Source organism: Athene noctua, chromosome 5, assembly GCF_965140245.1.
Source record: "Athene noctua chromosome 5, bAthNoc1.hap1.1, whole genome shotgun sequence".
Classification (NCBI taxonomy): domain Eukaryota; kingdom Metazoa; phylum Chordata; class Aves; order Strigiformes; family Strigidae; genus Athene; species Athene noctua.
The window spans coordinates 67,528,823-67,545,144 of record NC_134041.1 but is presented as its reverse complement, the minus strand read 5'-3'; the positions used below and the strand labels follow the sequence as shown (position 1 = coordinate 67,545,144).

At 43.6% G+C, this 16,322-nt stretch overlaps 1 protein-coding gene across 3 annotated transcripts in view; it reads right to left on the bottom strand.

Moving 5' to 3' along the window:
* Nucleotides 1-16,322, bottom strand: part of INPP5A (inositol polyphosphate-5-phosphatase A) — a 245,053-nt gene that overhangs the window by 76,858 nt on the left and 151,873 nt on the right. For all 3 annotated transcript variants that reach the window (XM_074908024.1, XM_074908023.1, XM_074908025.1), the window contains exon 8: nucleotides 15,687-15,806. In XM_074908024.1, the coding sequence (XP_074764125.1) occupies nucleotides 15,687-15,806 (120 nt within the window). The remainder of the gene's footprint in view (nucleotides 1-15,686; nucleotides 15,807-16,322) is intronic.

Here is a 16,322-nt window from a genome sequence, read left to right as displayed (position 1 = left end):
TGGCACTGCTAACAATGTTCAATTTTACATGCTTCCAGAGATCTTGGCATTTGGAAATCCACCAATTCACGCTTAATTTCAAAACAGGAATCAATACAATTAATTTTCTATCAGTAGCTGAAGAAGGTATGAAATACCTGAAATGCGCCTGCAGCAGCTACAATGAATATACACAGACAGCACACACAAAAAGCTGCAGGGGTGTACTAGATGTACAGTATGTAAGAAGTAAGGAACAAATGCAAGGCAATACCCTGTGCACATGCTGGGAATACATAAACACGGAAGCACTACGATGCCAGAAACCCCAGCTGAGCCAGAGGCAGACACCCGCAGAGATAGGTAAAGGATTACAGAGTAATGCACAGTAAGTGGGCTTCCAGGAACAATACTGCCCAGCAAGGAGGCATGCATTTCAAACGGCTTCAAGAGTTTTAATAAGTTACATCCATTTAGACTTTTCAAAGCTACAAAGAGATACAACATTGGGTTTACAGTGAGATTCTGCTGCTCCTCTTAAAAACATCTCACATTTTTAGTCAATGGTAATCTATTATGCAAGGAATATTATTCCACTGAAAAAAATAATGCGCATTGTACCTGAGGTAGTATATTGGGTTTGTGTGGCAAGGTTTTGGTAGTGGGGGCTACAGGGGGGCTCCTGGGAGGGGCTGCCAGAAGCTGCCCCGTGTCCGACAGAGCCAGGGCCGGCGGCTCCCAGCCCGACCTGCTGCTGGCCAAGGCCGAGCCCATCGGGGACGGCGGCAGCACCTCTGGGACCCGTATTTAGGAAGGGGAAAGGGGCTCACAACAGCAACGGCAGCCGAAGAGAGGAGTGAGAAGAGGTGAGAGAACAGCCCCCAGACACAGGGCCGGTGAAGGAGGGGGAGGAGGTGCTGCAGGTGTCAGAGCAGGTTCCCCGCAGCCCCTGGGGCAGCCCCTGGGGAGGCAGCTGTGCCCTGCGCCCAGGGAGGGCACCGGGGGAGCAGGATCCACCCCCAGCCCGGGGGCACCCCACGCCGGAGCAGGGGATGTGCCCGAAGGAGCCCGGGACCCCGCGGGGAGCCCGCGCTGGGGCAGGGGAGGAGTGTGAGGAGTCTCCCCCCGAGGAGGAAGGAGCAGCAGAGACGAGGGGTGATGAACTGACCGCAACCCCCATCCCTGCCCCTGCGCCCTGGGCGGGGAGGAGGGAGAGGAATGGGGAGCAAAGCTGAGCCCGGGAAGAACGGGGGGGGGGAAGGCGTTAGTAAGATTTGGGTGCATTTCTCATCACCCGACTCTGATTTGATGGATAAATTCAACTAATTTCCCCAAGTGGAGCCTGTTTTGCCCATGCCGGTCATCGCGGGTGATCTCCTGCCCTTATCGCCACCCACGAGCCTTTCCCTGCATCTCCCCCCCTGCCCAGCTGGGGGGGGGAGGGATGGAGCAGCTCTGGGGGCACCCGGCCTCCGGCCAGGGCCGGCCCACCACAGGTAGGGATCATTTGAAGCAAAATCTCTTGCAAAGACTTACCCTTTGCTGGTATGAAAATCTCCAAATCCTCCATTCAGCTGACAAATTATTGCAGGTACTGTTAATAAATACTGTCTACTGTCAGCTCCCAGCAAGCACTGAGAAAAACCTGTCACTCTTGACCTGTACATAACATTAGTTTGATTAGTGCCCTCATGGCACATTAAAGGAAAATGAGGACTTAAAAGTTAAACCATTTACATTACCACAATTTGCTAACACTATCACTGCAAAATCTGATATGCAACTTATACATAAGAAAAACTGGTTTTGCTTTGCCAACTTTCCTGATTCATATCTCAGTTTTGGCTTTGCTCATTGCCATTTACTGCTGACAAAGAAATGACAGATACTGCAGGAATGACATCAAGGTCTAGAGAAGGCCTCTTAAAACAAATTGATATTATGAGAATGATGCCTGTGATTGTATTATGCAAAGACTGATTTTCCAAATAAACAGACTATTCCAAAAATAGCCAGTTAAAATGTCTCCTAACCGATGAATAAAAGAGCTGATTAGTCTGCTTCTGATCAATTAATTAAAATTCATTCATTTCATACTCTTGCACATTACCTGATTTAAACGTGATGCGCATACAAATCAATGCCAGCTTTAAAATTGATAATTCTAACCAGTTGCTCCCCTTGTAGTTTGTCTTGTTGGACATTTTAGAAAGAGCTTTTCATGAGAGACTAAGAAAAATAGTCCAGACGTTACTTCTCGAGAACGATGCTTTAGGCGGCTTCTGACAGCTCCTTTCCACAGGTGGTGAAATGCAGGTGTACAGTAAAGTTACCAGCAGTGGTACAGCAGACGATATATGCATCTGTGTACTTACCAAAGGATCTGGGATACCTAACAATAAAATATGCTTTAGATGACTCAACTTAATACAGGTATGTAACCTACTGTCCTTGCCACTGGAACGTACTGTTGGTTCAAGAGTCCCCGACCCTTAGGACTCGTTTCAGCAGCCTGGGTCTCTGATGGCTCTACTCAGAAACACTCAACGCTGCCTAGAATGGCACTGAATCACTGGCATGAGAACTAATCTTCTTGATTGTGCTTTTAGGATCAGACTCCAAGTTAGCAAAGGAGATGGCAATGAAGAAGAGTACAGCAATATTTCCTCCCCCAGGAACATGCAGGAAAACATCCGGCACCGGGGGCCCTCGGGCAGAAACCAAGCACTGCAAAGCGCCGCGAGTCTGGCCAGGACCGAGGACACACGCTGAGGTGTGGGGACTGGAGCGAGAGCTAAACAGGAGTGTTCCCTTCCTCCTGTTTCTGTGTCCTCAGCCACAAGTACATACAGTTCAGCACCTGTACAAGTAAATGAGAACTCAGAAGACAATTCTTTCTAAAACAAGAACGAGCGCTTGCAAATGAACTATAGGAAGGCTTCACAGTCTGTGTGACTCTGCAATTTCTCTAACAATACCCTTCCTTTAACCATGAATCAAATAATTCTTTAAAAATGTTGCCATGAATCAGTCAATGGAGGATAAATCTGAATCATATAAAAAGAAAGCAGCCAACCTATGTCACCAGCATTAATCTTATGTTTTTAGTGGGGACCTCGTGCCCTTTCCTTTAAGTTGTACTTGCTGACTACCAGATTATCCCAAAGGGCTTCAACATAAAGGCTCTGTTCTTTCCTATACAACTTTTCTGAACAGCTTGTGACAAAATAACTGACTTGGCTAAAAAACTGATGATTGTAGAGAAGCTACAAACATTTCACTTCCACAGCTCTATAGGCAAGAGCAAACAAGAGATCATCACTGCCCTCACTAGCTGTGCTGCTTATTGTGACCTACGTGGGCCCATCGAGAGGTGATGTGAGATCTGGATGTAGCCAATGCTTGAAGGCAAATAAACCAGAAAACTCTTCAAACAGATCACAGCCCTTCCTTCTGAGAAGGAGAATTCTTCCCTTTGAAAAGGCTGGAAGAACATGTTCACTTTTCTAATCCTTTGTTCTTGCTCCAGAAGGTATCGCTAATAAGAAAAGAGTTTATTTGTACTTGGAACATACCTATGAGGTATCTTTTACTTCTGCACATTTTAGAAATCAAAATAATAAATTCAATATGGCAAGTAAGGACCATTTTCTGAGGAAAAAATGCACGCTTATGAGTGGGCTTATTGATGACCCTGTTAAACTTTAAAGCACACAAATAGAAATACTATAGATAATTTATCTTCTACTAGGCTCCACAAACACAGAACTTTTAATTGTGTAAGGGTTGTTGATAATAGTATTAGATTCTTCATACTCGGAACACCATCATTTTGCCAGTTTCAAACTAATTCTACATTTTTAGCTGATGGCTCTATACTGAAAATTTTCTGGACTGGTTGGGTTATTCTCTGTTTCTTTTCAACTTCTGTTGTATTTTGAGAAGAGGCAGACCGCTAGCAATTTCTGAAGTAGAGCTGAACAGCTTTTTAGACATGACAGGACAGTAAAAGAAGGAAACAAGTAATTCTAACTTTCAAGTGCAGTTTACAGTTAAAGTTAGTCACATGCTTAAATGTTTTGATGAGTCACATCCATGGTTCACACTTTTTTTTAAGGAGTAATTGTCACTGTAAGGGTGCAAATTGATGTTATATTATTACAGCAATTTCTTTGCTGCAAAATAAATATATTAAATTCTTATTTTGGTCTAACAACTGCAGGGTTGCCTCACACTGGGTATCAGCAACTGCTTTACAAACCCAGACCTGTTACTGTGTCTGCACTGGGAATGTACTTGCTCTGCTGTGTCGGCAAGACTTCCAGCAGAATGACCTCCACTCACCAGTACTTTCAGCATGGCAGTCCCCTGACATATTTTCCTGAAGAACTGTTGACAAAAACTCTGTTATTCTGGGTGCAGCAGGAGAATTACGAGAAACCACAGAAAGTCTCGGAGCTACGATGCTGAATAGCTTTAGCTTGAGCTAGGGTGGCCCGCCTGCCACGAAAGCACCACCCAGCCCGGAGCAGGGGCCGCCAGACCCAGGTGATGGGCAAACAAATGCCACAGTACAAATGCTCAGGGTTTGGTCTGGGAGCCCAGGATATGTCAGCTTTCACATACAGACAGTCCTCTCTGTCTGGATGGCTGCGACAGCTGAACAGACTGTGAAGGGTAAGATTTTTCAAAGCCATTTAGGAGATCTGGATGCCATATTCCTACCAAGACTGAAATGAGTAAGAGGCAGAGGCTCCTCTTCTCCTCGATGCTAATGGAAATCTGGGTCTAGTTATTAATTTCAGTCTTTACACAGAACACCAAAAGGAATCGCTTAGTGCAATCTTAAAATGAACAATTCTGTGTTACTGGAATCACTGATATCCCTTTGTAATGTACTTTAAAGTACTCATTATAGTAGTTACACTTAGAGTTCCTTTATGAAATGCGCCCTCTTTTATAAAAGCTATATGGTGTACGGTATATACATGTCAAAGGACTGAAATTCATCCACAAAACAACGGGACAATCAGAAACACAGCCGACTTTCCCTTGCTTTCATACTTATCCCCCTCCCATACTGCCGCAAGAAAGGAGAAGACAAGGAAGCTGCTAAATATCAGCAATTTGGTCATGGAAGAGAGCAGCCGAACATGATTCAGTGTGACAAGAGGCACTGTGATTTTGCTAAACCATTTCTCAGGGCACTGTGTAAGGAGGATCAGCAGCATTATTCCTTTAATAGCCATGTCTAATGCAATAGCCAGCTGGGTTTTGTCCCAGACCAAGGTATCAGCATCAGGTCAGAAGGTAACATTCTGTTTACACGATTATTTCCTAAAGCACTTATCTTCTCCTCGGTGTGAAAGTTGACTTTTCTGTTTGTAAGGAGGCCTAAAGAATTGAGGGAATGGGAAAAATTAGCTACACTGAGCTGGAGCTGAATGGCATTAAGTGGGAGGTCTGAGAAAGGCTGCTGTGGCGCTCAGCAGGACACCTTATTAGCCGCGTCATCGCAGTTCATTCAGGCAAGCCATACCAGTGTCACCAGCATTCCCACACAAAGACAAAGTTCTTCACACAGTCTATAAACATGCCTCCCTGGCCAATTCATCCTAACTTGACACCGCTGAAAAGAGGGGCTTGAGGGGGGGTTTTTGTTGTGTTTTTTTTTTTTCCTTTTTTTTTTTTTTTAAACACAACAATAACATAACAAAACAAAACAAAAAACTTGCAGCTCTGCCAAGCAGGCTGAATGGAGGAGAAGGAGGGACACTGTCACGTTTCTCGGGAGGAAACAATTCAGAGGTCAAGCCATATTTTATTCAGTGAGCAAATTTTTATAATAACTAAATGAGTTTAAACTAAATACTAGCTAATATGAGCACTTCCGTATTCCTCGTATGACTCCAGGGTAAGATATTCTCTTTATTTTTGCACGTTATCCACGCAGAAGAATTAAAGGTGCAAAAGCTGCTTTTATAGAGAGCATGTGACTGCCTATATAAAATGTCCTTTCCGAAGTAAAGGAATATGAAAATCACAACTATATGCAGAGAAGAGAGGCCAGCTCAGTCTGGGTGTGGCTGTCACTTCTCAGCTTAAACTGCTGTGAACCCCAGGTCCTGTTCGATGCGAACCCCGGAGCAGTACGGCGGTAAGGCTGGCCTGTGCCTCTGCAGGGGACGGTAACACCTTCTCATGCTCCAGCCCATCAGTGGAGCATTCAGGGAACACCGGGGCCGCCCGCACCCCGGCTGCCTGCAGGACGGGCGCGGGGCCATGGCTGCCACAGGGTCACTGCTGCAGGGTCACTGCCACAGGGTCAGCCCCGCAGGGTCACCCCCGCAGGGTCACCCCCACAGGGCCACCACCAGGCTCCTGGCACGGAGGCCACGCTGCCACGTGCTGGCAGCACCCCACAGCCAGACCCACACCTCACCGCCACACTCTGCAAAGGGCACGCTCAGCTAACCTTGCCTTGCGAAGAGAGCACCTTGCCCCGAAGAGGAATGTTAAGAAAGGGGGGGAAGCAGCAAGCAGAAGAGTGACTTGACCATCCGGTTGGCAGGAGCCAAGAGCCAGCAGGGAGGTAGCAGGTGACTTGCGGATCAGGAGGTTCTACACACTTTCTTTCTCACAGATCTGTAATCCCAGAGGTAATAACAACTCCTGCAGTGACTTCTGGTGGGAAGTCAAGGAACGACGGCAGTGAAACCTGTCTTCTACCACAGCCATGTGAAGGAAATGAAGATCGAGAGAATGGAAACGTCAGGTTTTGGCTTATACAAAACCAGACACAGGATTGCCACATGGCTTTCAGATTTCTGCCATTCCTATCCTCACTACTTCTTTACAAGTTTTAGTGAGAGATCAGCTTGCACACCTGCACCTCAAACTGGTCCATGAGGGATCCACCTCCAGCAGAGGTTTTAGGGAAGGCTTTGAAACAGAACCCCGTCATCTCTTCTGCAGCACAGTCAGTGCTCAGCTTGCACCATTTCGCGTTCTCAGATACACATTTAGAGACAAATTCCAGAAAAATCCCCATCAATTCTGAATAAAAGTTACCTGGTGACTGCCTAAGTGTGCCTCAAAAGGCGTGATGTAAGTGCCTTCATTGGCATGCCTGAGGTGTTGTAGCACTGTCATTAAAAATAAAGTTTATCATATTTTTGTGCCTTGTTCTTTCTGATATAATAGCTAAAACCTATTAATAACACCAAAACATCTCTAAAGGTCAAGCCAGCATACAGCAAGATGAAGGGAATTGTCAAGAAGCTTAGGCAATCATCTTAGCACTCAAGACATTTGCCAGGGCTGTTTAACTAATATGTGATGTTCACTTTTAATTTCAATATAGTGCCATTTGGGCAAAAATGCTGTATTTTTTAATTAATTACAATGTCAGCAGCTATTAAGATTAAAAGAAAGACCACATCAATAATAAATACTTAATCCAAAGAAAGGATTACAAGAAGAGCAATAAAAATCAATTTTTAGAGCTGGAAAATTGTGACTTTTTCCTCACTTGACTGGTATTTTCATTATATTGACAAAACCATGATCTTACCTGACACTGACATTCGCCTAATGAAATAGCAGCCATGTATAATGATGTAAGTACTTGTCAATTTTGCTACAGGACAACACAATGCTATGGCACTGGTGTTATGTTACAAAGAAATTTCCTTACTCCTCATCTGATGTAAGAGAAAACAACAAGAAGAAACCAGAGAAACTGCACGTCTTTTTGCATCTTCCTTTACTTTATCATGGAGGATTAGAATTCTTCCACATAACTTCTGGAACTCCTCAGTGCTGGTAACGCTCGGTCACGGGGAGGCAGCACAAAGCTGCTGTGTCCTACTCTGCATGAAGATGGAGACGTTGCAGTTCTTGGTTACTGTTCTGCCGGGCTTGGGTGTGGGGCAGCAAAGCAAAAACCCTGTCTTCACTTCGTGTTAGAAGTGCAAATGGCGAGCCAGAAAATAACCAGGACACGCAGCCATGAGGTACTGATCCATTAACTCATCGAGGCTGGGAAAAGCATTTTTTGTGACAAACCTGGAAGAATTCATTACAGAGGCCCCGCATGCCCTCAGCAGTTCCTGCAGGAGCCGTGGCAGAGGGGTTAAACCATCCTGCCAAGTCTGTGTCTCGTCAGGCTTGGGGCAGGTGCCTCTCCCTGTCCCACCTCCTGCAGATGGGCAAAGGGGACGGCGGGAGGTGACAGGACACGGGCCACGTCACCCCACGATGCGCTGCCCGCTCCAGTGGCTCCCGGGGGAAACAGCCAGGCTCAGAGGGACCGAGTTAAAAATAAACCCAAACACTTCCAGAGAAGGGTAATGCAAATTACTAGAAACACAGGAAGACTGTGCTCACAAAGGATAAAGAAATGCTTGAAGTAGAGAAAAGCTAACTAGCACAAATGTTACATAGCTCGGGCATTTGTGCCTTTGAAAATCGCACTACAGTGGAGGACTGAGCTGAGAGGGAACCAGCGAGGGGAGACGTGACAGGAACGTCTGAAGTGCTAAAGAGAAGGGAAAAGCCCCTCTCCTTCAGGAGAGCAGACCATTAAAAAAATTAGAGCTGTCAATATTAGGTCTGAACAAAGAACATTCTAGGGGATATATTTTCCTTGTTGGAGTGCGAAACTGAATCATTTCAGCCACATCTTAAGCCCTACACTGATGGAAGACAGAGAAAGCAGCTCACGTAAAAGGTGAGGCAGTTACAGGTATTTACCTGTCAGTCCACCAAGAACATCTGCCAAGGCCGTCTGCAACTGCTCAGCACTCGTGCAGACAGACAAGCAGCTAAAAATGCCACCGCGCTGTTTACCTGTTAGGGAGAATACGTCCTTGCAGGACACACAACACAAGGCTCAGAGACAACCACCTTCTCACACAGTGATCCTACCTTCCTATCGGAGTAAAAATGTTGAAAGACAGTTATATACTTGGTGCCCACAGACTCAAACTGCAGCAGAATGGAGCTCTTTCAACCATTTCACTGTTCTATAACTATCAGCTCATAGCATCATCTTACAGCCAGCACTGTAAATAAAATCACAATAGCAATTTATTTTAATTTCTCTGCAAATGAATAAAAATTGGATCAACGGCCTATATAGATCCTTCTTAATTGAATCATAGTTATCCTGGAAGATTATATGGCTATACAATAGAACGTTTCAAAAGACACAAACCGCAATGAATGCTGATGTGAGCGTCACCTTTAGCTAGACACTAACGACTGCTCTTTATCTAGCTCCAGACTCCCTATGGAACAAATTACAGTGAAGAGAGAAATATAACTCAATGAGAACGTGACGCACTCCGCACATTCTCATACAAAGCCATTTTCAGAGCAAAATCGAGCAGGCAACAACTTATTTGCAGCCACTTCTTTCTGAAGAGACATTCTTTCTTTTCTTCAATTGCCCGTGTTTAATTACACAAACTCTCCTGTGAGTGGTATTCTTTTACAATACATCCAATCCAGCCTGTAGTCCTATCAGTTATATTCTACCAGAAAGACAGAGCAGCCAACTGAGGCAGCTCCAGGAGAGCCTGTCACTGGAAAACCGTTCAAAAGGAGTCAAGCCCTTAGGAAGGACGAGGCGGAGGCTCAGAGTGCTGCCAAAAGCGGCCCCAGCTCACCGGCAAACTTGGCAGCCCCGACCTGCGGCCCAGGCCACAGGGCAGCCAGCTCGCTTCTGTGCAAACTGCTGCGAAACCCCTCCAGGAAACCTCACAGCTTTTATCTGCAGCATTTCCTCTGGAAAAGCCACAGTGCTGTTCACATCAGGCACACTGGAGAGTGACTCAGTGCATCCACACTACTGGTTGTTTAAGTGACACCTTTCTGGGTGACACTTGCAAGTTCTTAGAAGTTGTGGATTTTGGATTGCTGATTCTTCAGTCAGATCTTTGCTTCCAAACCTGTTATTGCTTATACAGATGAGGGGAGAAACGGATCTTTAATTTACACTTTGGATAATAAGTGCTGCAAATTTATGAATAACCTGCTCAGTTACTAATTAATGCCCAAAAGGGAAAAAAAAAGGAGCCCCAAATGCTGAAAATAATGGAATAAGGGCAAGATTACTGACTAGGACTATCAGAAATCATCATTCACTTATTATGGAAATGCATTTAACTGTAATCTTAAAATTATAATAATCTATATTTTCCATTACAATTCATACAAGTACAAAATTATTCTTCTGATAAAAATATACTGAACCAGAATTCAGAATGTGTTTGTGTAAACAGGAAGGACATATGAGTTAAATTTTTGACAACTACATCAAACATGAAAAAGCTCGAGCCAGCAGAAAAACAAGAGCAAGGAAAAAGTGTCTTTGACTGTATTTGACAGGTTGAAAGTAACAAGACAATTTTGCTGGATTTACTCTTTAAAGAGCATATTATACAAACAGGCTAATTTTGAGAGCACTTAACCTTAGTTTAAAGGGGGGATGACTGAATATTAATGAGATGAGCCTTAGGGTGTTTAATGAAAAGCTGTCTTTTTGAATGTGATCTAGGGTTTTAAACCTTTGTTAGAAGACATTTGGATGGAAGGTTTATTTGCCCTGGGAGTGCATTCCATCTGAATACACAGAAATTTCACTAGAAGTTTGAAGGCACGTGATTATGGAGAGTTTTCACTTGATGTTAAAATAACTGTTGCAAAAAATAAATCAAATTTTAAAAATCCAACACGCCTTCCCCCCCTCCAAGCAAGCTACTCCTAGGATCTTCTCAAATGACCCAGATCTTTAGAGTGAAGTTTTCCTTTGCCTAGAAACTAAGTGGCTTTTCTTTTGCTCATTCAGCTGCTAGTTCTGGGAAAAGCCCAAAGAGAAACATTTAGATTGGAGGGGTCTTTGAGAAGATGTGACAGTTGACTGATGAGCATCCATAAAATGACAAAGAATAGTTGTGTGGAGCCGGTGCATCACATCGCCTCTCCCTGGGAAACTAATTGCTCTGAATTGTTAATAGTAACATTATTTTTCTGGCAATCATTTCTTTTGAATACCCAAAATGAGCATGAAACAGCTCCTTTGACCGGACATAAAAGTTAAATGTCCCAATGTTGATCAAATTAACTTCAGCTATGTGACAATGGACTATATTTGTGAGAAAATAATGAAGGGCACAAAGGGGAGCTTTATGCCAAGATTTCACAGTTGTAATGTAAAAATGTTTCTGTTGAACTAGGCCAGGGAACATTTCAATAGGAAAACAGAAGAGCACTGTCACTTTCTTTAAAAAAAAAACCACATTCATTTTATAGATCTGAATGCTCTAGATAATTTCAGGAAGTTTAAATGGCTGGCACACCAAGACCCACAGTATCAGGCTCACATCTCACGTCCGTGTCCTTTGCAAACTCTCTTCTAATACTTTTAAAGGACCCTGTCGTACAGCTTCTACTCACTCCCTAGCCAGGCTGTTAAATTCAGCAGACACTTTACCCCAGCAAGTGTCTAAAGGACACGAGTAACATGCCAATACGGTTAATTAATATGACATATGCACAAGCATTAATTACAGCAGATGTATGAAAGACTAAACTAAAATGTAAACTACCTTTCCTTTCTTACTCTCGTGTATAGCTGAAACCCTCCAACTTTAGAAAATACAAAAATGCAAGTATCATGCAAGCAGGGCTAACTGCACCTGGGAATTATCCAAATGGGTCTGAAAGAATTTTTTCACCCCACAAAATATAAAGCAGGTGTTCGCATTCTCATTTATAAAGTGAATTCAGAACCCCAGTTTTGACTGTATCTTTGTCTATCTGGAACAACGTAATTGTCTTCTGGGAATTTATTGACAAAAACTCATTACACATGCCAATTTTTTACATATACTCTATATATGTATTTGTAAATATACAGACAAATATTTACTTAACAGCAGTGCAACTCCAATTCTCTTAGTCTTCAAAGAGATTTTCTTCACACTTGCTAAACAGCAAATGCTAGACCCGATGTGCTCAGCACGCACCAGCTAGCTGTTCTTTAAAAGCATTCTTCTCACTATATAAGTAATTTTTAACATTATTAAAGCTAAACCACTTCAGAACACCATTGTAAGATTAAACTTTTCTACTCCCAAAACATGTTATCATGATTATTAATAGATCTCCTCAAGAGAAAACTTTTAGCGGCAACTTTAAATCATTCACTTGACACTTTTCCCTTTGTCTCCCCCCCCCCCTCCCCTCCTCAGTAATTTAGAGATGTTGTGCAGCTTAGTGCCTATGTGTTAAAACCTTGCAATTAAAATAATTTTGGGGAAACCAACTTCCCGGATGATTTTAATAGCTAAACTAATTCATTTGAGCTTTATTTGCAAAGTCGTTCTTTTTTGTATTTCAAACTCCTGGGATAGCTTTTCCCTTCCATGAAAAGGCCGTACGTAATTCATGTTTATGAAGATGCAGCGTGAACAGAACTGCGCTTTCACTTACTCCCACAGTGACCTAAATCAACTGTGAGAAGGTGTTTCTGTTTCATTCAGTGAAGGTTTAGCTCATTAAACTGTTTTCCTTCTCAGTATTGTTCACTGGGTTTGAACTGCATTGCAGTTAAATGCTCTTTAGCAGTTTAAAGGCTTTAAAGGAAAAGACTTATCAGTCTCTGTTTTTAACAGCACTAAATCTGCATTATTAGTTCATGCAGATAAGGGGATTTAAAAGCTCAGCTTGAAACCTCTCTCTTCTGTATTTATCTGACACTGCATAGTTCCAGTAGCTCAGCTGGAAATGTAGATCTATGAAGCTTTAAAGAGAGATTAAAGCCAAGAAAAGAAGTACTTTTCCCCCTATAGACGCTCTCACTTTCCCTTTTCCTACTGTCTGAAGGAGTGATGGCAGACAATGGTCAAAGATGGTTCCCAAAACCCTCTGAATGGGGACACTGTTGGTGGTAGCATTCATTCAAAGTGAGCTTCAGTGTATTGTCCTCCCCAATCAGCAGATCAGAATAGAGTTTGCTGGTGGCTGCCAAAAGGTTAGCAATGCCGATGAAAGGGGTTTCCCATTATTCACTGCTCTTACAGAACTCCCCTTTTGTGCGAGGCAGCCCATCATTTCACTATGGAGGTCCGGATCTGCGGCTGGCTGCTCTCTCAAAATGAACAATTCATCTGAATGCGAGCTCACAGTAGTAGTGTGCAACCTAAAATCGAGGGTTTTCTTTTCTAAGGACAGGGGAGTTGGGGCAGTTTTTGGCAGTGTCACATTTTAATGATATACCATCATGACATCTCTGACCCACAGCTGACACTAATACTACAGTCTTATTACCTTACCCTTGCCAGGGCATCGTGGGAGGTCCAAGGCCAAAATTAGCTAATGAAGCACACTGTATGCTGTAAACAAGTGTGCAATAAATAATGCAAAAGGTTTATACAGGTTTACTAAAGTTTCCTTATGCAAAGCGTAAGAAAAGGAGAGGAGGCCAATGAAGCCAAGGAAAAATGAAATAAAAATCGGCCTTTCCCACACTGCTCTGTCTAACAACTCAGAAATCTGTGTGTCAAGCTGCACTGAGAGCAGATCCTGATCTTACAGCATCTGTCCCCTAAATAAGGAATCTTTTATAAACCACTGCATGTTACCCATTTACAAACCTTCCAAGTGCCTCCAGTGTCTCCTGATGATTTGAACAGGTTTTACAAGTGATACAAGAGAAGACATACTGGGGTTTTCCTCTTCATTCTTGTGTTGCCCCCAAAAGTGAAAATAAATGCTTGTTTTGGAGAAATTCCTACTTAGCCCTCTGCTGGGGTGCACAGGAAAAGCACTTCTTTATATGTAGTGAAAAAAGCAGTCTCTTTGCTAAAATATCTGCCTGTCTTTAAATAGGGTAGCACTTACAGAAAGGAATAAAACTCTGGATGGAAGAGGACTGAAAAGGTGTTTATACTCCATTCCACGTTTCAGAACCTCTTTCAGTGAAAATCTGCATAGGGAAAAGTGACAACGCTGCACGTGCGAAGCAATTTTCCAAGGCATAACCTAATTTGGTTCAGGAGTGCCTTTACCTTCTGGGTTGCTGCCAGGGAGAGTCACAAGAGTAAACACTTACTTGTCTGTGGGGAACTGCTCACCCATCGCGTCTGCCACGTGCAGGCTGCCAGCCCAGAAGGACGAGACACGTGGAACCCATCCTTCCCCCCAGCCCAAGTCTTGTTGAGCAACGTCTCCCCGCGAGCCCCCAGCACCCGCTCGCGTGGCTGAGGAGGCCGAGATGTGTGGGGCAGCAGGACGGGGCTCGTACCCATGGCCATGCCGTGCCAGCTGTGCCAGGCCTTCCCGCGCCACAGCGCCCGGTGCCCCGTGGCGAGCCCTGGCCTGGCGGTGGGCCAGGCAGCAGCAGCAGTCCCAGACCGGCCTGGGGTCTCACCGAGCCCCACACCCGCCGCGGGGCACCAGGGATCGGGGCAGGGGACAGCACAAGTGCTCTGCTTTCAGGTTTCCCAGCCTAAGCCATTTGCTTTAAGCACCGTCTCACGCCACAGGTCGCAGCGTATGCCATGGCTGCTTTGGAGAGACGCTTTAAAGCTCCATTTCTCAGGCAAATATGAAGTCAAGCAGTACCTCATCAGAGAAATACCTATTTACTTTGCCAATACACGTATGCCCATGCAGAAATAATTTTTTCTTACTCAAGAAAAAGCTGTCTTTTTTTCTGACTTTATAACTGCTAATTAGAGCAGCTGTAAATTGTTGGGCATTTTCAGGACTATCCCCTGTATTGTACCACCCATCAGATGAATCAACTCCGTGACACCATTATAAACCATGATGTTATTAATAACAGCGATGACTGCACACAAATGCTGTGTTGCTGCTTGAAAAAGATTAGCTGCCTACTGCACTCAGCTAGTATTGAGATTAAAACACCACAGGGTTTAATGTTGGGGGGGTTGGAGCTTGTGACTTACGAGGAGAGGCTCAAAGAGCGGGACTTGTTCAGTTCACAGAAAAGATGGCTCTGGGAGGATTTCACTGCTGGCTTCAGCTATGTGGCAGTTACAGAAGAGAGAGCCAGGCTCTTCTCAGCAGTGCACACCACAAGATGAGGGGTGATGGACACAAACTGCTTTGAGGGAGATGCTGGCTGGATATTAGGGAGAAAAAGTTTCACAGCGAGGGTAGCCAAATACAGGAATAGGTGGCCCAGAGAAGCTGCAAACCACCATGCATGGAGCTTTCCACAGCTCAGCTGGATAAGACTGAACCACCTGATCTGACGCTGAAGGCAGCCCTGCTCTGAGCAGGAGGATGAACAAGAGACTCCCAGAGGTCCCTTCCAACTGGAATTATTCTGTTATTCTGTAACTGAAAACATACTTGAACGGCAGCTTTATTAGACTCCACACAGACTAAGAAGCAGCTAATCTAACTAACACATTTAAAAAATAAACCTGCTTCCTACTCTATGAGTTCTGATGAATTCAGAGAGATTCTCCAATCTCAGTAATTCACCTTAAAAGAATAAGTGTCATAAACTGATCTGTAACTGGCACTGTCTAGAGAACTGGTAAGAAGCAACCATTTTCAGTTCACAGAATAAAAATCTCTACATTTGTGAGTGTGCCTTTTGAAACATCTTTTATACACTGCTTATGAACACAGAAGAGCAAGAGAGGCTAGTAAAGGCTAATACATACCTATCAAGTACATAGCCAAGAGCCTTATGCCGTATTCCTGAGTAAACCGATGGGCTTGTTTCCCAAGCAATTAAATTGGAAGCATCATGGAAAAGATGAATGTTTACCAAGTCAAAGGCACTATGACAAAAAAGAAAAAAATTAAAATGATTCAGGATAAAAGAAAAAAACATTTGTTGCATCAGCAAAGCATTCAACATAATAACTTAGTGTATTCTCTATTACCTTAATATTTACTCACACAGACTGTGCAAATTAAGCTATTGTCATCAGAAAATTGTTAAAGACTATCATCAAACTTATGACAACTCATCCACAGGTAAGACTGCATCTGGACTTTCGCTTAAAACACGTATAATATAAAAATGAAAAGCTATTTGTCAGTTACAATTCACAGAAACCAAGCAGTACCCTCTCACTAAAATATTTTTAAAACAAAACTGAATGTGTAAACAAAGAACTTCAAGTTTATAAAGCTGTAGCTAAATACCTAGTAGAATCGTGGCTTTGCAATAAACAAAAAGAAAAGCTATCGACAGGAGAATTTTACTGACATTAAAGGCTAAGTTGTACAAGATGGTAAAAGTCTCTGTCTCCTTTCTTGTAAGCCCCCTTCTGTACCGCAAGGTCAGAGCT